At 37.1% G+C, this 24291-nt stretch overlaps 1 protein-coding gene across 10 annotated transcripts in view; it reads left to right on the plus strand.

Annotated features, from left to right (window-relative positions):
• Nucleotides 1–24291, plus strand: part of kif1aa (kinesin family member 1Aa) — a 110779-nt gene that overhangs the window by 46951 nt on the left and 39537 nt on the right. For 6 of the 10 annotated variants that reach the window (XM_028444756.1, XM_028444751.1, XM_028444752.1 and 3 more), the window contains 11 exons: nt 1790–1865; nt 2361–2440; nt 3169–3275; nt 3348–3428; nt 4316–4496; nt 4577–4649; nt 7621–7711; nt 7782–7930; nt 8877–9055; nt 15082–15219; nt 20230–20565. In XM_028444756.1, the coding sequence (XP_028300557.1) occupies nt 1790–1865; nt 2361–2440; nt 3169–3275; nt 3348–3428; nt 4316–4496; nt 4577–4649; nt 7621–7711; nt 7782–7930; nt 8877–9055; nt 15082–15219; nt 20230–20565 (1491 nt within the window). The remainder of the gene's footprint in view (nt 1–1789; nt 1866–2360; nt 2441–3168; nt 3276–3347; nt 3429–4315; nt 4497–4576; nt 4650–7620; nt 7712–7781; nt 7931–8876; nt 9056–15081; nt 15220–20229; nt 20566–24291) is intronic. The other 4 variants (XM_028444758.1, XM_028444761.1, XM_028444759.1 and 1 more) reach the window with 1 other exon arrangement.

Raw genomic sequence — 24291 nt, forward strand, 5'->3', positions numbered from 1 at the left:
GCCGACCCATTATCATAAGAGATGCTAACAGAAAGCTAACATAAGTGGAAGGTTACGTTATTTATTAAAGGCTCAGTAATTGTGATTAATTGAATTTAAGCTTTAGTAATTGAGAATGGAATTGTAATTGACTTACAGGGAAAAAATAATGATTGTAATTGGACAAAATGCAGGTTAACGTAATCGTATTTCAGTTGTAATTGAATGTGGATAATTGAAGACGAATTTGTAATTTAAAAATGTAATTGACCTCAGGATTCATGGATCATGTGTTGATGTCACCATGACAATTTTGTGTGATTGCGTTCACATTTTATCGTTCATGTCCTGGTACTTGCATTCATTTTCACTCAGTCTTAATATAAACATTTAAATACATGAGCTAATGTCTTGCTGATATTATCTATAACACAGCAGGCTCTAGTATGATTATGTGGATCTATAACTGTGATATGTGAGCACATTAAATGTATGAGATGAAACTTGCTTCAATTCACCACCTCACCATCAGGACCGTCATTTTACCACGTTTCAGAGTTAGAGCACCAGTGGCACATTCTCACGCTACTTTCATTTTTATAAATCACAACCTTTGCTTGGGAAGTGTCGACAGGATCATTCAATGCCCCCCCCTTATTATTTATTTACATTATTAAGACAAAACAATGCAAGTCTGCAACACAAACTATTGAAATAAATAAAACCTGTTTTAAAAATTACAATAATGGTGCAAAATTCAAAAGCAATGCAAAACAGTGCAATCAAAAGTTAAAATAAAATATAAAAATTAAAGTGCAAGGAAATTTCTACTTTTCTGTTTGGTTTTACTAGTCAGTAACAAGAATCTTAAAACCAAAAAACACAATGTGTAAACTATTATATGTATATATATATATATATATATATATATATATATATATATATAATAGAACAAGAATGATTACATATGCAAAAAGGCAATGCAGTGAGGAAGGTAAAATAAATTTGACACCCCCCCTCCAGCAGATGGCGCCCTGGGCAGCCACCTGGGTTGCCTCGCGGCAAGGCCGGCCCTGAGTGTCATGCAGGGTTGGAGTCGATTATAATTTTAATCTTAATTAAGTAATTATTAATTACAATTATGGCGTAATTGTAATTTTAAAATTCTGTTGCTGTCATAATCGGAATTAAATTGTAATTGAGTTCAGATATTTGACTTTGTAATTGTAATTGCCATGAAAATTCTATAAAAATTGTCATTCACAATTTTACACAGAACTGAGGAACCATGTTGCAGTTCTGTGTAGCTAACAATTATTGAAATAAGTTTCATGTCAAGTTTTCCCACATTTTACCCTTTAAAAACAAATAATAATCTATGAGTATACTGACACACAAAAAAAACGTCCACACCATGAATATTAAAACCTATTTTTATTAATTAGGAAGCCTAACATTAGATAGGAAAGAAATTGAATATGTTTGTGGTGTATTTTACAGCTGATTTATTACCGGTTATCATTACAGATGCTAACAGAAAGCTAACACAAGAGGAAGGTTAACTTTTATTACGTTATTTATTTCATGCTCAGTAATAGTGATTAAAATGTAGTAATTGAGAAGGTAATTGTAATTTACATTCTGAAGATACAAAATAAATGTAATTTAATTGTAATTGGAAAAAATGCTGGTAATTATAATAATTTAAATATAATTGAACTAATTGAATTTGAGTGATTGTTTTCCTTCATTACTGACAAAAAAGCTTTTACTTTGTCTTTCAAAGATAAAACATTGATGTTGTTCACAGGGAGGCCTTGCTGGCAGAAATGGGCGTGGCCATGAGAGAAGACGGCGGCACATTAGGCGTGTTCTCTCCAAAAAAGGTAAATCGTATTTTCTCCACATTTACAAAACCAACCCCTCTTACGCTAACCATCACTTGGAATACTCACTGAGATGTTTATTTACCCCCCTGGCCCCGCCCCCTTAGCCCTCTGATAGCCCTAGAAAGCCCCAGCCAGTGTTTATCGACACAGTGGGGCTTTTCTCCCCAAACGAGGTTTGTAGCTCTGAAGTGTTTGAAGCTGTCTCCTCTGAGTGCTTCCAGCTTCACTCCAACAGAAACTCATCATCACATCACACTTGTTCTCTTTCATTATGTGTTCTCTCCTCCAAACACTCCCTCAGTCATCACAGCTGCTGTTCACATCTATCTCTGTGATTAATGGCCCAGTAAACAGCTGGGAGGAGTGAACACTGCATGTTGTGATTGTTTGATTCTTAATGAAAAAACACTTGTGTAGTGTTTAAATATGTTTTGAACAGTAAAGGATTAGGTCATGTACATCAAAGGTAAATATCTTTTGGATTCTTTTCAGACGCCTCATCTCGTGAACCTGAACGAGGATCCTCTGATGTCTGAGTGCCTGCTCTACTACATTAAAGATGGAATCACCAGGTGAGAGTACATGCTCCGCTTTGTCACGTTTTTACTTATTGCTTGGATATTATCCGTGCCTTACATACTTTAAATACTATTATAAGTGGAAGTGCAAACTATGGCACAAGAATGATAAAATTGCTTGTTTATATATGTCTATAATCTGCTGCCCAATCTAGAATAAACTGGTCCGTAACTGGTCCCTGAACTAAAATAAGTTTCACACCCTTGATCTATCATGTGTGTGGAAGTTTATTGCATTCACTGAAGAAAATAAACTTTCTGTTTTTCTGAAATGATGAGATAAAATTAAGTAAATGAAAAAATGTGGCCCCGTTTTTTTTTTTCTGTTTTTATAGGAAATATATATATATTTTTTATAGGATTTGATGAGAAGTTTTTATAGGAAATTCTGAAAAAAACAAAAAATGTTACCTATAAAAATAGAAAAACAGTTATGTTTGTTATGTTCTTATTTTTATCTCATTATTTCAGAAAAACCTAAACTTTTTTTTCCAGTGAATGCAATAAGCTTCTGTACGTTTGCTTTTGCACCAGCAATACATTTAATAGTTAGTCACCAATTTATTTAGATACTAGTTGGACTGGAACACCGCAAAAGGAAACTTAAAGGTGACTATTTAGAGCTGAAACTATCACAGACTGCCTGAAAACTGCTGCTAGAAATCACATGGGATACCAGTTGATGTGTACTTTACTCTCTGTTTGTCTCTCGTGTGTCTTAGGGTTGGTCGTCTGGACGCCAGCAGTCGTCAGGACATTGTCCTCAGTGGTCATTTCATCCAGGATGAACACTGCACCTTCACTAGTGCTTCTGGTCCAACAGGAGAAAGTGAGAAAGACATCAGAGTGGATCACTGCTGTAAACATGTTGCAGAAACACTCGTGTCTTGTGTCTGAGCAGCTGTTGTCCTGGAGCCGTGTGAAGGAGCTGAGACTTATGTGAATGGGAAGAGGGTGACGGAGCCCACAGTCCTCAGATCAGGTCAGGCTCCTGTGCACGTTTTTATCTAGAATACTAGAATAGAATATGAATAGCTATCAAACTTTTCTCATGGATGGGACATTTTTTTAACACATTCTCATCATATTTTATGTGATGTTTTTTTACAAAGCAAAAAAAATACATCTGTAGCATATGTTTGTCATGAATTTAAATTACATTTTTTAACTTTTGAGGCTTTAGAACTATTAGCCTGTTTTTGCAACTGAGCTCATTTGGAATGAGACTGGAGCTTTGGACAAAATATGGTGATTGTTAGAGCATGGGAAGTAGGTTTTTCCTAGTGAGAAGAAGAAGAAGGAAAAAATAAAGAGAGAAAAGATAAAGAGAGGGTGAAAGAGAGAAGGGAAGAAAGATAAAAAGGAGGAAAGGAAAGAAAACAAGAAATAAGGGAGGAAAAAAGAAAGAAGGAAAAAAAGAGTAAGAAAGAAAGAAATATTGAAAGAAAAGAGAAAGTCAACAAAAAGAGAGAGAGAAATAAAGAAGGAAAGAAAAGAGAATGAAAGAAATAAAGAAAAAGAAGGCATGAAAGAGAAGAGAGAGAAAGAAAGAGAGGTAAAAAGAAAGAAAGAATATGCAGGAAAACATTAGGTTCTAATTATGTTGGATTGTATAGAGACCTGAGTTTGTTTTGTTTTGTTGATGTAATAAAATGAAATGGATGGATATGAAAGGCATTTTGTACATTGACACATCAAAAATGTTTTTTTTACATAAGCACATTAAAGGTGTATTTTTTAATATTATATAAGCACATTTAAGGTGTTTTTATATATATAAGCACATTAAAGGTGTATTTTTTAATATTATATAAGCACATTTAAGGTGTTTTTTTTATATATAAGCACATTAAAGGTGTTTTTTTGCAGGTAATCGAATCATTCTGGGAAAGAGCCACGTGTTTCGCTTCAACCACCCGGTGCAGGCCCGGGCTGAGAGGGAGAGGACGCCCTGTGCAGAGACGCCCACCGAGGCCGTGGACTGGGCCTTCGCTCAGAGGGAGCTGCTGGACAAGCAGGGTATCGACATGAAACAGGAAATGGAACAGAGGTACAGCAGTGCACTCACACTGTTTAAAGAACACTCCGTGTCTCTGGGTTCAAACCTTTCCTGCTATGTTTGCCCCTCAGGCTCCAGGAGTTGGAGGATCAATATCGTAAAGAAAGAGAGGAAGTGAACAACCTTTTGGAGCAGCAGAGACTGGTAAAGGGTTCAGTGTTTGACATCCCAAATGCTTGTATCTGTGTGGACAGCTTTGAGATGAGATGAGATGAGTTTATTTGTCGTTGCACATGTTACAGAGCAACGAAATCACATTTCAGTTTCATCCCATCCAAGAAAACATGAAAAGACAATCATAAACATGGGAGCACAGGAGCGGGAGAACTGTGGTTCGCCACCAGGGCGGCGCCCCTTATTCAGATGAGAAATGGGATAACAAACGATGGGGAGGAAGAAGAGATAAAAAAAGGCAAAAACCAAACTAGGCCCTTGTAGAGAGGGGCAGAGTTTGGGATCATGAAAAAAAACTCTTCAGCAACATTGCGACAGAAACCCACAAACACAACATTCAATTCAATACAACAGCACGTTAGCACAGGGGATGGGTCTTTAGGATGGTAGTTCGCAGGTCAGCCACAGTGTGGCGCTGCCCTTATGGCGCGCCTCCTACTGACCAACCGCTGGGAGGGAGGAGGGTTGGAGCCAGAAGAGACAGTGACAATATAGGATATGTAGTGATGTAGGGGGAGTGAAAGTGTTCGTTGAGATAAGCCTGTTTACTCAGACTCTGCTGCTGACTCTCACATAGAGATGACCTCGAGAGTTCGTTGGCAGAGCCGGGACCAGGTGTACATGAAAATTGAGGGAAAGGTCAGAGCGTCTTATCAACATTCCGTCCTTGGAGAGTTTGGAGAGAAGAAAACAGACCACAGGCTGCTCATTCAGGGGGGGTGCGAATGAGAATAGAGAAGGTGTTTTGAGACGGGCTAGCCATAACATGGCTGCCAGCCCTACTGTTCCTGGTCAGTTCGATAATTAATCCAATAGTGTGGCCATATCCTGTGAGACAAACTATCCTCCTCTTAAAGTTCCACGGTGGAATCCATCTGAGAGAGTTCAGAGAGTTTGGCTCCTTTCTTCGTTAACTGCGGCTTCCAATAGTGCTGCCAACGTAATCCAATTTTTTGCGATAATTCAGGAAAATGCCAGATCCAATCAGCATAAGACCCGATATCATACATTCCAATCTGGTGATGGATGTCTTCCACATCCTCAGGACTTGTGAACTCTCCCATTTCCCGTCCTTCTAATAGAGAAATTTGACCAAAAGCGAAGAAAGACCAGATAATCAATTCCATGATTAGATTCAGGATTGGGATGCTGATAGAGGCTCCTGTTAGATTTGAACAAGACAAAACAAGACAAAAGAGCAGCAAGCAGGGAAAATTTGGGAGAGGGAAGAAAATAGCGTCCGTCTCCTCTGAGAGCAAGTGGTGAAAAAAAAAAAAAAAAAAAATCACTTTCACATTTACTACTCATGCCACTGTGACCAAAACACTAAATACTAAAGGGACATTTCTGCTGTTTTCATGGTTTAGAATTTGTGATTGAAACACTGAAATATGGCTGAAATCAAAGTGATATCACAGTGAGCACAATAAAGAAAAGCAGAGCAATAATGTGTAGAAACACAAGAAATCACAGTAAGGATGGAGTAAAAACTTTTTGCATTCTTCTATAGGACTTCAAATCCCACAATGCAATGTGGGAGTCACATGACCTGAAGTCAACTAACACACATTGTTTATGGTGAAGATGAAAACAAACTTGCAAGCAGCCATTTCTAGCTTCAATATTTGTTAGTGGGTAAATCCCTACACAGGATTTATTTATGAGAACAGCTTTTGGATGCCATTCAGCTACAGTTTCAGAAATGTGAGTTATGGGCTTAAAGCTGCTGTATGTATTTTTTATTTTATTTAATTTTTTTTTACTTCATGTGGTCAAAAATCCATCCTAACGTATGATCTTATTGTAGTTGAAAGTGTTCTGAGATTGTTATTTTTAGATCTTTTTACAAACAGAGTGCTCATGAGCTGTTTTGGAGCGTAACTCTTGGCTGCTCGACTAAAGTCAATGTGCGTTCACCTCCCTGTCTTGTAGGAAAGTGCAATCGTGGCTATTCCAGCAGGAAATGTCTCCATCGAGGCGTTAGTTACAGCAGTTACACGACAAAGCAACAGTCTAAAGGACCAAACATACTCGGGTGAAACAGTCTCCACGGAGGTCTGTGGGACTCAAAGCGGACGTGACTGTGCAGGGTCTGCGCTACATACTGGTGTTAGAGGGAGAGCGAGAACAGATGAGATAAATCATGTGTAAACCTAAGAGAAGCTTATCCAAGGTGGAGAGAACATGCACGGTTCATTTAGAGTCTGGATGCGGAGTAGTTTGGGTCTTTTCTGACCGGTGGCGGGGGAGGAGCTCATGGCAGTAACTACAGAGTGATACGAGCTTTCATATCAAAGTCTCTAAAACAGGGGTGTCAAAGTCATTTTAGTTCATGGGCCAAATACGGAGCAGTTTCATCTAAGAGGGCTACAGATTTTATGCGGGAAAAGGAGTGATTTCAACATTGTTGTACCCTATAGTTTAAACTTCTACATATACATAAAATACAAATTGTGTAAGAAACTGACAATATCAAAGCAATGAGTGACTTTAGATTTTCCAGATTTTGTGACCAATTTATATTTAATTGAGGGAAATAATACATAATAATTAGAGGAAAATTAAAGCGTATTGTAAGAGTTTCTTTCAACAGTTTAACATTGAAAATGACTGCAATCATGTAATAAAAGCACAGAGAAACAGTTTTAGCCCCTGCACATATTGTTGAGTTTCATTTACACAATGATTCATGTTTTCTCTGTCATTTTCACTTTCTCTTGCGGGCCAAATTGGTTGATCCAAAGGGCTGGATTTGGGCCCCGGGCCTTGAGTTTGACACATGTGATCTAAAACATCAGAAAACTATCCAATAACATAAGATTAAGTCCCTCTAGTCTCGATAGAGAAAATGTCGCTAAGAGCGGCACAGTTGCATGGTTCACCAGGATGATGGTGAATTAGAAACATTAATGTTAAAACCCTTCAATGATTCCCTGTCTAGGATTATGAGAGCAAACTGGAGGCCCTTCAGAAACAAGTGGACCGCTGCTATCCAGACGCCCCTGAAGAAGGGGAGGAAGTTGAGGAGGAAGGTACAGTAACTGAGCACATGATGCTTACTGGTGTTGACACTTTTTCACCAAACATTGTGTTGGCCTACAGTGCAATGGACGGAGCGGGAGAGGGGCGTGGCCTTGTGGAGCTTCCGTAGGTGGAGGTGCTACCAGTTCACGTCACTCAGGGACCTGCTGTGGGGGAACGCCATCTTCCTGAAGGAAGCCAACGCCATCAGCGTGGAACTAAAAAAGAAGGTTTCTTTACTTTATTGTGTTTAAATCCTGTTTGAATTTGTTGTTGAGGTTTGGATGAATGAGAGTCCAGCTTTAGGGTTGCTGGTCAGATGCAGACACACAGTTTATTTGTCAAAGGGTTTTGGGAACAGACCGGTCTCTGATTCAAAGGTAAACAGGCTTCCAGTGTGTGCCAATGAACTCGATGTTGTTCAGTGCTCTCAGGCTTTTGTATGTTGCTGATAGTGGTAGTCATAACAATAGCCAGCAGAGACCTTGGTGAACGCTATCAGTGTACAATGGTATCTGGCCTGTTTTGGGCAGGCTGACCAGAACTGATCAGGAGAGATTATGTAATCAAATTTGGATTGATATATATGTACAGTATATGAATTACAGAGTCACTAGAAAGAGACACCACACACCCACACTTACAAACCTATTCCCAGTATCTGCAGCCTGTTTTATTTTCTATTTCATTCTACATTTTTCCGACCCTTTACAGTCAATCACTGTCTTCTCTGACACGTATGTGAGAAACACAGTAAAAATCTTTAAAGACCAGGATGACAAAACTACCCCAGACACCAAGCCGGGGGACTTCCTGTAATCGCAATTTGCCCAATTAAGCCATACTAAACCAGTACTGTGAAACATTACATTACAAGCAATACATGCAATTACAAGTTTCCACCATCATTCTATAACCTGATAAAAATCAAAATTTTAATCAAAGCTACCTTTGCTCTTTTGATATTCCTGAAATCCAATTTAAGATATTGTGCATAAACCTTAAATTAAAAGGGTTAAGTGAGGATTAGTGTTGTTAGTAAATTAATCACCATCTGAAATAAAGTTTTGTCTAAATAATGTCAAACCCAAGGGAAACATCTCAAACACATATTAAATTCATACCTCTTATAGGACAAAAAAGAAGAAAAAAAAAACCAAATTGTGTCCCTCACAGGTTCAGTTTCAGTTTGTGCTGCTGACGGACACCCTCTACTCCCCCCTGCCCCCCGACCTGTTGCCCCAAGAGACGACCCAAGACAGAGACAAGAGACATTTCCCACGCACCGTTGTGGCCGTGGAAGTCACTGATCAGAAGAATGGAGCCACTCACCACTGGACCTTAGACAAACTCAGGTACAAAGTACATGTTGTGCCTGCCTTTCGTCTGTATTTAATTGGTGCAGCTTTATTATTTTATATACTCGTATAGGCTAAATGTCATGTGTCCGTTTTTCCGTCATAATAGCCTTTTTTTAATGAACACTTTTTTCATGACGTTAAGGGAATCACTGTGTAGAAACACAAGAAATCACAGTAAATGTTCACTCTGAACCCAAATTCAGCGACTACAGTTGCTTAAATCGGCCGTGATGAGTCGCTTGAACATAGTTACGCTTTTTGCTCACTTCATTGCTTCATCTACCTCAGTGAGGCGACGACCGGGTAAGTGACATATGGAGAGACTCGTTAGCGATTACAACTTCTGACACAGCGTCACTCGAAGTCGCTCGAAAAGTAAAAAAAATTCCGAATCAAGCGATTTCCAGCGTTTCAGATAACGTGATTGAGTCGCTGTAATTGCATGAGTCATGTCACTTGAAGGGAGGTCAGGCATCATTTACATTGATTTTGAATGTAATCGTGTTCAGTGTGAACGCATCCTTAGAATGAAGTAAAAACACTACTTAACTCATTGAGTGTCTACAGACGTGAATTGTGTTTTTCGGTTGCTAGAAGACAGTGTGACGAAGCCCTCCGGTGAATATCTAACTTGTACCATGATGTAGTGACCAACAGGTGGCAGCAGCGCACCTTTGGATGAGAGATCAACCATTATGTGCATAGGTCAGAGGGAGAGGAAAGGAGTTTAAGAGACAGAAAATTACGCTACGAGAGTTGATGCTGAAGTTCCCAGCAGCTCACACTCGACCAGAGCATGTGTGGAACTAAGTGGACTGTTGAGAGTGTTGCAATGGTGAGATAAAACGATCAAAAAAAGGAAGTTGCGTGTGTGGAGAATGACGGGGGAGAGACTTGGAGGACGACCAAAATACAGTAAGAAATCCATTCAACTCTAACATAGATAGCAAAATATTAATAATGTTGCTATCAAAAGTCCGATCTCAGTGTTGTTTTTGTAGTTTTATAGAAGGAAACCAATGTTGAGATGTCACTAAAGCAAAAAAAAAAAAAATGCTTCAAAGTCACTAATAGATTTTTTCAGAAAAAGCCATTTTTCTCAGCTTTTTGTCACAAACTGGCGATTTGTGTGAAACTTGCCTCTATTCAACTGCTGATTATGGAATGAAACAAAATTATTTTTTCTGATGAAAGTTGAGTCTTTCAGAATCTAGTTTCAGATTTCAGATTGTGATAGTAAAAATTATTCTGTGGGTCTTTAAAAATCAGTCAAAATTCTCTAAAACGGCTGGCACTGAATGAGTTAAAGAGTAACTAAACCCCAAGTTTTTCCTGACCTGCCACTAGGGGGGAAGTTAAGACACGCCCTGTCTATTCTATAAAATCTTCAAAGAATAGTCTATGCTATGCTAGCTACTCATTACTCACTGTTCCTTTCTATTCACAAATATCTCAGTCCAGCTTACTCACCACAGATTGTAGAGTTTACAGGTGATAATTCTTATAGGAGGGGCGGAGACAGATCTTAGGGCCCTATAAAGTCCACGTTAACGGAATCTCGGACGGAATCGACCAATAAAAACAGTTCAACACGGAAATGGACAAAATCAGCATGAAACGCCGTCACCGTGGGGCAAAGAACGTTTTTTCTGGGGACCAATTATTCGGTGCACCGCCCTCACCCCTCCTATCCTGGCTGCATTAAACTCCACAAACACCGTCTAAAAAGCAACGCAAGTCATCACTGACTCCTACACAGCAAATCCAGCATGCCCAAATTAACACTGTCAGATTTGATTTCAACACTTTTAAAGTGTCTATATGGGTCTACACAAGAGAGTGTTAATTTAACTCTTTTTGGAGAGTTGGTACCTTAACTCTAATTAAGTGTCAAATACTAAATCTGTCTGGAGTTAATAATTTAACACTTAATAACACTAACTCAGTGTTAGAGTCTAACACTGAGTTAGTGTTAACTACATAAGAGTTATTTGTAAATAATACTAAAAAAGGTTTACGTTTAGTTTTTAACTTTTTGAAATTCTTTGGGAAATATACATTTAAGAGGCAATGATTTTCTGAAATACATTTATTTCAAAACATGCATCACAATTAGAAAACAATTTCTAAAACATGTAACAATGTAGATGCTCTCACTTTCATTAGAATATTGCTTATCAAAGGGTCTGACATATGTGAGCTGGTCAATGTAAATAACAGCATTTTCATTATTATTTTTTTTTCAGTACATTATGCATGAAAGTGTTCATCAGGATCAGTACACCCTCTGTGAAGAGTTGAGACTGAAAGCTGAATTTCTCCACAACTGAAAGAAATTAAGAGAATTAAAATGTCATTAACTATTAAAACCACCAATTCAAGTTGTTCACTCACAGGTAATTAGTCTATACCATTTAAATTACACATAAATACAAACCCTCTTGAAGAAACTGGAGGAAATGGAAGCATTCATCACTTTGTGTAACTTTAACGTACGTCTGCACTCCCCCATATTCCACCTTTGCATCTCCTGCGTGGAGATTAAAAAATAGAACCATTATGAACCAGAAGTTGTGTAAGCCCAATCATTTTACAAGAAGACAATTGTAGATATTATTGTTCATCTTAAAAGGCAAATTTATACACAAAAGTAAGTAAGTAAATAACATTTATTTATATAGCGCTTTTCGCAGATAAAAATCACAAAGTGCTTTACAATAACAGAGAACAGAAGTTGTTTGTTAAAATTGTGCTCTCTTAATCAACGCACGCAGACATTAGTTAGTGCCGAAATAAATACAAAACCTCAACCTTTTTTATTTTTACCTAAACCGTGTGTACAAAGATCTGAAGGGATCTAAATGTTAACGTAGAACCCAATCAGAACATCTGTCTTCAAGTCGTGGCATAACTGTATGTCAACCGTTCACAATCTGAAAATTGCTTTAGGTGTACAGTAGTCCCTCGCTGTTTCACGGATTTTTTACAGTGCAATTTTGGATGCATTTATTTACAGTGTATGAACACGCATTGTGTTCTGTGTCCTGATTGGCTAATACTGCGTTAACCCACCAGCAACACATCCAACTCAGTGAGTTTCACTGTCTGCTGTAGTGAGGAGCTGTGCTCCTTTTTCTCCTCTCATAAACCACCAGTGAAAAAAGCCGGTGTGATTAGCGGCTAATGCTATGCTAGCTCAGTGCTACAGAGCGAACTTTTACCTGCTACTACCATCTCCTCACTGATTCTCCTCCACACCTAATCCTTCCTAGTCCTGGTTATAAAGGGCGTGTCATACAGCTCCAGGTGCTCACACACAGCTTCTACTCTATGGTTGAATGGGTGAATAAACCAGTGTGACTCTGAAGTGCTGGATGTTTGAAAACAGGTTCATGTTTTAAAATCTACGAAGTTTTGAACTGTGAGAGTGTTTAAACAAGAGAGAAATGGGGTTTTACAGCCTTAAAACATGCATAAAAATAGTAAAAAATAAAGCTGACAACTTCGCGGATTTCGCCTATTGTGGGTTATTTTTAGAACGTAACCCCTGCGATAAACAAGGAACTACTGTGTTTAAGTTAGCCAAATATGTGAATGTTCACCTGCACGGTTTTTTAAAACTATATTTTTTCCCGCAAATAATGAACTTCGGTGTGCTAAACCAGATTTTTATGCCATATCACGAAGCAATGTGGCTAATGCCTATCACACAGGTTGGTCTCTGCCCAAAATAATAATAATAATGACAAATAAAAACATCTCAAATTAAAATGACTCAAGCGTGGCAAACACCTCAGTCTGTGGAAAGCAAATTGTTCTCAGTGGTCGCTTCGGTGAGAACCTGTGATGCTGTAGGCGGAGTCAGTGAATTTACTCTTTTAGTGTTATAGCCACTGTGGGAGTTTAGAGTTAAAAAAATCAAGAGTTATTGTTTCCATTGTAACAACTCCAGTTTGGTGTTTGGTGTAGCGCAGCGGCGCTCCGTGAGAATGTGATCAGCTTTAATCATCTTCCCCTCAGTGTTTGAACTGTTATGCCTGGTTAACTAAGAATAACTCAGTCCGTGTTGTCTTTTAGTTCTTTTTCTTATAGCCTTTTGTCCGTGCCTCGTAGGTTCACATTCACAGTCAGCAAGCTACCTCAAGTACAACCATTTCAGTGGGAATTTCCGGTTTACGAAATAAAAGTCTCATTAGAGCTACAGTAAAATGCATGTTGAAATAATGAATTAATAAAAAATGAACTAATGAAAGCAATCAAAGTTAATACTTCATTAATTAATTCATTAATTTATTTTTAATTTAAGCAATGAAAAATGTAATCTTTTTCTCTATTTAGAGAGTGCATGGCTTATTAGCCAGAACATTGTTTTGTTTTGTTGTTTTCCTAAAAAATATGTTTTGTTTTCTTTTGTCTTTTTACTTCAGTGTATTACATGGTGTTACTTTCGTCCTGACTATGGGACTATGACAAAAGTAACAAAGTTCAACAATCAATGTCAAATTCCACATTACACAGAAGATAGGATCATTTAAATTAGGTTAATTTAGTTGATCAGACTTTAATCAATAAACCTGATCAGATTCAGTAAATCATTGATCCCTGAGAGGAAATCAGGTGACATTAATTCTGTTCTCATACATCTTTATATGACATATAAATAATTAAAAAGGAGAAGTCAGAATAATACATCACTACAAATTATATCTACCTTTTAATGGTATGTACTTTATTTTTGACATACATATTTGTTATTAGGAGTTTTTTTTATTTATTTATTTTTTTTTTATTTCCTCACAGGAGTTAAAAACTAATATTTTCTTTAAAAAATGATAAATAATTCTAAAAAACAGATTTTAAAAAATTAAAGTGGAAAAAACGAATTTGGAAAAAAATAAAAAAACGAAATTTGGAAAAAAAATAAAACGGATTTTATAGGGCCCTAAGAGCTTAATTTGTGCCGGATCTTGTCGGAGCAAGATTTTGACCAGCACTTATTTGAATGGATCCAGAAACCTTCATTGTACCCACAAAACTGAAGGTAAAAACTTAGCGCAAGTGAGGAGGCGCGCTCAGAGGGCTGCTGCATCAAGAGGGCTGATCACTTCTCCTCCGGCCGTACGTTTACGGTGCTGCTTTTACAGTTTAAATATTCAACTTACAGAGTTACTAAAGGATGAGTTCACTCAGAAGGTATTGGCGCATTCAATGAGTTTACCGTTTAAATTTTGCCCCGGTAAGTAGAGGAAGTGTAACAGCCCTTTTGCTGCAGCTGTCTCACTGTAGCGGGGGAGGGGCTGCTGCCTCAGCTCTACAGGCAGTGCAAGCCGGGGGAGTTGTCCCTTAAAAAGTTTAAATTTTTCAGCTATCAAATCACGCAAGTTGCGTTGCTTGAAATTGCGTCATTTACATTGATGTGATCTAGTCGCTTCGGTCGCGTTAGGTTTGAACACACTTTTATGGGTGTTAAAAGTTTGTAAATATTTTGTATTTGTGGGTTTTTGTGTTCTGAAAGCTTAGTGACCTTTGTAGCTAAATTAGCTGTGATTTTGCGTCTTTGGTACTGAAACATGGCAGATTTGACAGCTGTCACTCAGAGAGAGAGAGAGATACGGATGCTTCGTAACGGGCGATTGTCCGTGCTTCTTTAATGCTGATTCATCATTCTTTTAATAAACATTTAGGTTAATTGGTTGTTTGTGTTCATGTGATATTATTGGCCCATTGCGTTAGCAAAAAGCGCTTTAAAAAAATGTATTCCGTGACATTTTTGTCTCTCTCTTACTGCCGGAACAACACATGGCCTGTGTTCCGGGACCTGATGATTTACAAATTAAGCACTGGGCGGAGCTATCAGTGCTTGTTTGTGACACATGATGGTCCGTCATAACAGCCTATTTTATTGAACACTTCTTTCAGATTTGGATTTCAAGTAATGATAAAACATTTGACGGTAGAATTTAACCTCACATTCATGCCGTGTGCCTGTTTGAACAAATGTTTCATTCTACGTTCTGCAGACAGAGGCTGGGCCTCATGAGAGAGATGTACGACCGCGCCGCTGACGTTCCCAACAGCTCCGCCGAGGACGGTGAGAACACCATGACAGGAGGCGACCCCTTCTATGATCGCTTCCCCTGGTTCCGTCTGGTTGGCAGGTGAATCCTCACACACGATGTTTATCATCTGTCCAACCCTCTTACGTATAAAGACACCCCCATATATGTGGGCGTCGCCTTTTCAGATATTTTGTTCATCACGTCAAAATGACTCTTCCTGTCTGCTCCCTGAGAGCAGGTGTTCTCAACCTTTGGATCAGGACCCCATTTGCGGTCACTGGGAGAGGTTTGCCAGATGCTTTCAAGAAACTAGGAATATTGTTTTGAACAATTTGAGCCCATTTTTGCTTATTTTTTACACTTTTTCTGCAACTACACCAAACTCACCAGATTTTAACCTATTTTCATCACTTTTTCTTCCCATATTTTTGATTTTTTTTAATGCATTTTTGCTACATTACTCCTATTTCTGACACTTCCCCTTCAAATTTCAATGTCTTTTCTGCACATTTTTTCCACTTTCAAGATATTTTCAGCACTTATAAACACTTTCCAACACTTTTCTACCTAGTGTCACAAATATTGACCCATTATTGTCACCTTTAACTTCTTAACCATATTTCATGCTTATTTTTTGCCAATTTAACCACATTTGCAATTTGCCATGCCCATTATTTAATAGTTTAAACTAATTGTTCCAATATTGACACTTTAAATCATTTTTTGCCACTTTTTTTGTCCATTTTTGCAACTTTTAACCTAAAAAAGCCCCAAAAACCAGAGTTACGTGATTGGAACACATCCTGGAGTAATGACTACAGAAAAAATATGCTCAATAATCACAAATCAGATACTTTTTTCACAGCACTGTATGTGTAGATGTAGATCTATCTTTACAAAGACGTTATGTATCGTGTTGCAGCGTCCTTTCCTCAGCTCTCCCACTCAAAGCCTGGTGAGCCTTTCTTTTCTGGATTTGGCTGTAAATCCTCCGTCTTTCTGCCAAGCGCTGTATGAGTTCCACGCTCATGTTTTATAGTTATGTAATGCTCAGCATATCAAGCCCTTAATGTCATTATGAAGCTCAAACAGAAGCAGACATTGATCGAAAAATGTTATCCTCAGATTTTAATATTTTACATGAAACGTACCTGCATGTGTAGCCACAGCTGTTCATTCACTGTAAAGTGATACTTGTGCCAGTGATTAATGTTTAAAAGTGAGGAAAAATGAGACGCAACATTGTAGTGGTGAGCATCTATTTTACTCCATGTGCTCACAGTTTGTACTTGACAAATGTTGTCGTGGAGACAAAGAAAGCTGATTAGGATTCAACGTGAACATCACCTTTGTTAAAGATCATCATAAATCAGAAAATTAATGATATCTAGAACAAAACTTGAACTATGTTGATTTTTAATCTTTTGCTCAAAAGATTTAACTAGATTTAAAAAAAAAAAAGGTCTAACTTTTTGGTCCTTTTACAAATCTCTCAGTTCAGATTTAATTGATGAAGAAATTAAAAACCCGGACATGTTTTTAACTTTAATTTTACAAACTATGTTTTTTTAAAGAGTTTTCCATTTTACAGTGTGAGTCAGACAGTACTATGACTCACAGACAGGGGGCAGTGACCTTGCCATCAGTCCATAAACGCCTTTTAACCCCAAATTAAGGCTACACAATTAATCAAATTTTAATCGTGGTTATGATTTTTACCTCCACGATTAAATTAACCTGATTGCCTGTGATTTTTATGTTTAAAATGTGGCCTCTGATGGATGTAAAACTGGAGTTTTAGAGGTTTTTTTTTTAGGTGGGGCGCTCGCATTGCACGTGTCGACACGCCCCCATGATTTGATTGACATAAGTAAGTAATTAATTAATTAATCCAGCAGAAAATGAAAAATGTTGACTGGCTGGTGTTTTTTGCTGAAAACCTGTAGCATACGGCTAATGTTCTTAGCTTTTCTTTATACGCTGTAAGTGTTTTCACTATGTAACAGTGTATTTATAGTTAGCTCATAGTACATTTTGACGAATTCTGGGGTATATTTTAGTATTTATCAATATTCTTGTTTAAAGCTTTCCTTTTGCACTCTAAACTGTTCACATATTGTTTGTTATAAAGTAGTTCAATAGAAATATTTCCCTTAAAATGATAAATAAATGTGATTAGAATATTGATCCAAATAACCGTGATAATCATTTTGGTCATAATCGTGCAGCCCTATCCCAAACTTCAAGATAAGATCATTAATGACTTTCTTTTATATTTAGTAAAAGAGAGATCAGCCCTAAAAAAACAAAAAAAAATATATATTATTTTGACCTTATAGTGAAAACTCTTGTTTTTCTTGCTGAAACATGTGGAATGGATTAAAAAAATTATCAAAAGCTTTTGAATTTTTTTAATTAAGGTCAAAATTTAAATATAATCAAAATCAAAATGGTTTTTTGTAAATTATATTCAAACTTGTGTTTCAGTGCACGAACATACAATATATACAAGACAATATTCTTGTAAAAGCAGAATAAAAGTAAAAGCACAGTGAAATAACTGCTCCCTATTTACAAATATAAAATGATATTAAAAAAGTAGAAATGCATTTAAGCTTCTATTGGGTTGAGAAATGTGTGAACCTGACTCCAGTGGAGTCAGTGCCTCATCAGCCATGAACCTCACCACACGTCACTGGATATACTGTATGTTTGTAATGTAATCCAAGTGTCGCTACTTGGTAACTTTAATCCTTGAGAGTTGATCAGTTTGGAGCAGAACAATGGATATAAAAGATTTAAATTGTGTCGGAATAACTGTAACTTGTATTTCAGCTCAAGTTCAATGTATTTAAAATGTGTTTATTTTTCTGGACATCGATAGTTGTGTGTTTTATGTTTGATGAGCCTTCACTTTACTTACAGCCTGATACATGTATCAGCCTCTGACTGTTTCCCACTGAAAGACCTCCTAGCTCTGCAGATACTGCATGTTGCAATATTAGGCTAACATGCTTATGGGGTGCCGATTGTAAAGTTGCGCATGATAAAATATTCAGCAATCTTTAGCAACAAATCCCGTTTAAAAATGTATGTGAAGTTTTTTACGTTTCTTTTGACCAGATTTACAGCAATATTTGTGAAATTTGTGATATTTTTTTTTCTCATAAATGACTGGTAAATGATTAATCTAAATCTAAATATTAATACTTGAGCTTATATTTTGGTACTTTCAGTGAATTTGCATAATAGCTAAATATTTTGTTTCACCCGTGACATTTAGATTTAACATTTAGATTTAGATTTCACATTTAGATTCACTTTTAGTATTTAAAGTTAACATTTAGCTTTTAGATTTAACGATTAGATTTAAATGTAACATTTAGATTTAATATTTAACATTTAGATTTAACATTTACATTTTTACATTTAACATTTATATTTATACATCTACACATTTGGTCAAAAGTGAAATTCACCCACGTTTTTTGAAAGTGGTTTGTTTATAAATGATGCAAAAAGTTGCTGTTCATTTTAGCATGCACATCACAATCGGCGCCCCATAGATGTTCACTTCTGGAAGAAAGCATGAACATTTGTACATGGGGGTCTTTGAGTGTGCTGAATCCATTTTTAATTCAATTCAATTCAACTTTGTTTATATAGTGCCAATTACAACAAAAGCCATCTCAAAGCGCTATGAAATTATAAAATTTGTAATAAAAAGGAAAAAACCAACAAACAAGGGATCCATGCTGCCAACGCTGCCGAACCCTTGGTTCCCACTCAAAATCAAGAAATCCAAGATGGCCGCCATTTCTGTTGTCAATTTGGATATTATGCCATAACTTTGGTTCTTTTTGACATAGAAACATCATCTCTGGTGAATTATAGCTTTTTAGGGTCAAAAGGATTTCAATAATATATCTTAAAATACTGTAAATTGTCATCAGAGCAAGATCTAAGATGGCCGTCCTCCGTATTGCAAATTTTTATTTTACCATAACTACGGTTCTGTTAAACGTAGCAACATGATTTTTGCGAGGATTGTCATGAATATGCTTAAAATACTGTAAACTGCATCCAGAGCAAGATATAAGATGGCCAGCACAACACTTTACACATGAAAAGGGTGAAATTGTGATTTCTTTGCAGGCACAACTGTGCATGACAAAGATGCCTTTTAAACAATAAAGAATTTGATTTAAATCCTCATCAAAAGATTAATTAATATATCTATTTTCATTTATTTCTCAGGAAGATTCTATCCATTGTGATCCTAGTGCATAACCATTAATCTGATGATGTGTATATTTTGCAGCACTTGCCAACATGTACAATGAATAAACTCAAATTTTTAATGTTGATGTCTGATTAATATTCAAGTTAACGTAACAAATGTTTCAATTTTTTGGTCATCTTGGATTTCTTTATTTTGAGTGGGAACCAGGTTGTAGCAATATATCAGGATGAAAGATGATTTTGGGCGATATAGAAAATTACAATATTGCCTATATCAGTATGTTTTTATTTTAAAGTTTATTTTGAATTCAAATACTAATTTTAGGAGTTGCTGCTTTCACTACTTTTTAGGATGGCCTGAAAAGCTCAGTTAAATGATCGCTGAGTCCTTTTTTAACAAGCCACACTAAAGAATTCACTCACATGTGCTGTCCCTTAGAGGAGAAAAAGCCAAAAGTCCCACATATTGTGCAGCTGTTTGTTAATAAATACAGTTTGCCTGTAGCATTTTTCATCAGCAATGTTATTTATTTATTGAGTTAAAAATATCGAAATGTATTTTTATATATACTGTATATATAATATATCACCATTTTGAGACAAAATATCAAGATTTGAGTTTTGGTCCATATCACCCAGCCCTAGTGGGAACCGTTTGCCAGTGTGGTCCCATTAAAAATGGATTCAGATACTCAAAAACCCCCCATTTACAAATTGTCATGCTTTCTTCCAGAACTGAACATCTTTCTGACATATTGTATCTGTCGGGCCATTCTAGGCTTTAAAGTCCATCCCACTCTCAGCTTCATCTGACCAACTGTCTTTCTTACTGTACTAACCCAGTTCCCATGTCTCTGGCTGCACCAGAAACCCCATTTTCAACACATGCATGAGCGAGCGCATGAGTGACCCCACCCCGTCCCCGACCCCCTCCACCTCTGAAATCACTGAGCTGGCTGACTGCCAGCAGGGGGGGCGAGGGGAGTCAGAGGACTTGGAGGAGTTGGACGACCTGGACGAAGATATCTTTTTGGAAGACCCGTGTTTGGAGCTTGGGGGAGAGGAGGAGGAGGATGATGATGTTGATGATGATGATGATGATGATGGTGATGATGATGATGATGAGGGCGGGCTCTGCCGAGGCTCCAGCGAAGGCCAGGACCCCTTTTACGACCGCTCGCCATTATTCAGTGTAGTGGGAAGGTTGGTGAGGTTCCAGGAGCATGCTGGCAGAGGAAAGTAGCTCTTTCACCCTGAGACTAAGGGTCGGGTTCCCTCATACACACAGTCTGTACACACACACACACACTCACACACTCCAGAACGTGCAAATAAACATATCACAAAAAGTAAGGAAATGTGTGTTTGCTAGATTATTTTTTTCTTGTAACTATACTTCTGTGTAATAAATCTTACGTTTTATTTTCCTTTGAAATGAAAGGGATCTTCCACTGTTTTTACAAGTTTGGCCTAAAATCTTTGAAATGTATTTATTAGAAGATCTTTGTCTAACAAAACACATTATTATGCATCATATTCATTTAATTGACTTTTACAAATAGGACTACTTTTACTTTTTACAGTTTTAGAGCCTGTGTTCCTCCATCTTGATGATGTCACACAGCCCCGCTGCCCTTAAACATCCCATTGTTTTCTATTGGAGTGAAACTTTCAGCCTGATTTTTAGATCATTTAACAGCTTTTTAGATTATTTAGAAGCTTTTTAAATTATTTAGAAGCTTTTTCAGTCAAAATGACAACTTGTGCTGCTTCTGCAAAAAGTTACTGTTTAAGGGGGAGTAAAGGCCCCTTATGAGAGTTCCTCTTTTCGGCTTCATTGGCCTTGGTTACATGATGTTTTTTTTAATTCTGAATTAATTATTCCGAATTAAAGTATTCTGCTTCGTGTTTACATGGAAAACGTAATTACAAATTGCAGTTTACATGAAAAACATGTTTAATCACCTTTATTCAATTCCGCTTTAAGTCTGGGGAATGGGAAGGGTTCTGATTGGACAGTGAACTATTTTCACTTTTATATTGATTGTAGTTTGAAACAGCAGCTAGACAGTAACATACGGTTTCACTTTGGTCAGCTGAGGAGGAGAAGGAGATAGAAGACGTACTTTGGCCAATCAGAGCCAACGGTTAATGCAACGGGTGCTCTACCTCCATCTGCAGGATTACCTGCACAACATTTGTGAAGCTCTCTGTGTCCTGGTGCAGGGCTTCATGTCCCAGATGAAGGCTGTTTTGTTTACCAATGTCCGTGTGTGTGTGTAATAAGTTTGCATTCTTATGCTTTCATCCATTCACTGTTTTCATTATATCCATATATTCTAAGGCTCTTATTAAATAAATTGTCTCCGCTCGACTCCAACGCATGCTTTGGGTGGCCATCTTGAATTATGTCATCACAAGCGCGTCATTGCGACAGGATGAGCATGCGCAGAATGACGGGAATTAATTTAAAGAGAAATGAACGTATACAAGATGGAGGAATTAATAAATTCTGAATTAAAATCTGAATAAACCAGCCACTTCATATTAAGTTAAATCCGATGTAGGTGTTTACAAGGTCATTTTAATCTTTCTAAAGAGGATTACATTTTTATTCTGAATTAGGGGAATTAAAGCTCCTATGTAGACATAGTCATTTTGTCTACTACGAAACCACAGAGTTGGAAGTGTTGCCCCCTGTGGTCACAGATTACATTGACTTCTTTACCTTTTTTTGATCATTTAGAGCAACCAAAAGCAGAACAATTTGTCACCTTGACTGAAAAAGCTGCTAAACCATCTAAAAACCTGCTAAATGATCGAAAAAGCTGTTAAATGATCTAGAAATCAGGCTGAATGTTTCACTCCAACAGAAAACAATGTGATGTTTACAGGCAGTGGGGCCGTGTGACATCATCAATCACGTGATTTCAAGATGGAGGCACACAGGATCTAAAACTGTAAAGTAGTCCCATTTTTTAAAAGGAAATTAAATGAATATGGTTAATAACAATGTGTTTTGTTTGACATAGATCTACTAAGTACATTTGAAAGACTTTAGGCCACATTTATGAAAACATTGGAGGATCACTTTAAATATCTTTTTTCTCCATTTCCCACGACTCACATGTTCACCAACTAAACCATGACACTTCTTATTTGAAAGAAAACAAATGTGTTTTCGTGTAGTTAATGTTTTTTGTTGTTTTTGTATTTTTCTTTTAGTTTGTTTGGGGGTGGGTCTTACTGCAGTTCTGTGATATGATTAGGTCTTCCCGTCTCAGATGTGTCTCAATGCACTGAGTAGTTCTGTGTTACGTGGTCTACGACACATGTTTAGCAGTTTCAGGTTTAAATCCAGATTGAAATCAATCGAGAATCCAGAAGCGTTGGAGCGCCCTCTGTTGTTTGATACCGGTACAGATTAGTAATCCAATGTTGTCCAAATACAATATGTCAGACAATGTGACATCACTCATCTTGGTAGACTCCAAATCTCACAATGAAAGAGCTGCTTTCTGCTGCCACTGTCTCTTTAAGGCATGCCAGAGCACACGTCTTTTTCTTTTTTCTTTTCTTTTTGTCAATTTTAATGAACTCCTATTTTGTACAAACTACCACCTCGCCCTGGGAGGTGCCTTTTGATTTCAAATGTCATTGGTTGGTTTTTTGATGTAGAGTACTCTACTATGAAGCTGTTGGCTATTTTTGATTCAGGCTGAGCCGTGTGCCGTATGATGTCTGTTCCATTTGCTTTTGATTCCTTTTGAGTCGAGACGTTGAAAGCATTTCTTTATTTATTTTCACTTTTTTTGTCCTGAGCATGCCTTATTTGCACCTCACCAATCTTGTCATAAGCTTGTCCCTTTTTACACTCCCCAGTCACCCTCAGATGTTAACTCTTGTGGAAAAATGTAAATAGTCAATATTGAAAAAAAGAACGGTTTTAATGATCCAGCTAGACTAGTTGAGTTCTAATTAAGTAGAAGGTACACGTGAACCTTTAATATGTAGCACTTTTATACTGATGCATGTTTGTCACACTATAGCCCAATCTAATTAGATAATACAGTAAATCGTATCCATGCGTGCTCCGAGCCTCACCAACCATTTAGCTGAATCCTATAGTTTTATACAGTTATTGATGCTCTAATTTCGAGTGGAAATCATGTTTTTCACTTTTTCATCATTCAAAAAAATTCTCTGAGATTAATTCAACCAGAGTTGAATAAAACATAAACTTGAACACAAATGAATGAGTATAGGGACTCTATACATGCAGAATGTGTAGGTAACCCTCAAATATTGATGCTAAGGGTCGAGCTTAAAGGGATCCTCCCCTGTTTTTATAAGTTTGGCCTAAACTATTTTTTAGTGTACTTAAAACACATTATTATGCACCATATTCATGTAATAGCCTTTTAAACATGTGACTACCACTCTGATAATGATATATCTACCATCTAGGTCTATGGTAGAGGTGATTATGTTAAAGAGTAACCTTTTGTTGAAAAGGACAGAGACTCCACTTTGTCTAGAGTTATAACTAGAAGTAAATATTTTGTTGAAATGTTAGTCTGTCAGAGATCTTTCGTCTGATTTAAATAAGAGTATTACCTGAAAGATGAACAATGTCTGCATTTAATCTTGATACATCATCAACCTAAAGCAGCACTAGTTGTCATTTTGACTGAAAAAGCTGCTAAATTAATTAAAAGCTACGAAATGATCTAAAATTCAGGCTGAATGTTTCACTCCAATAGAAAACAATGGGATGTTTACAGGCAGTGAAGCCGTGTGACATCATCAATCACGTGATTTAAAGATGGAGGATTTTTAAAAGGCAATTAAATGAATATGGTGCATAATAATGTTTTGTTTGGCATAGATGTACTAATAAGTATATTTCAAAGATTTTAGGCCAAATAT

The sequence above is a fragment of the Gouania willdenowi genome, chromosome 4, assembly GCF_900634775.1.
Source record: "Gouania willdenowi chromosome 4, fGouWil2.1, whole genome shotgun sequence".
Classification (NCBI taxonomy): domain Eukaryota; kingdom Metazoa; phylum Chordata; class Actinopteri; order Blenniiformes; family Gobiesocidae; genus Gouania; species Gouania willdenowi.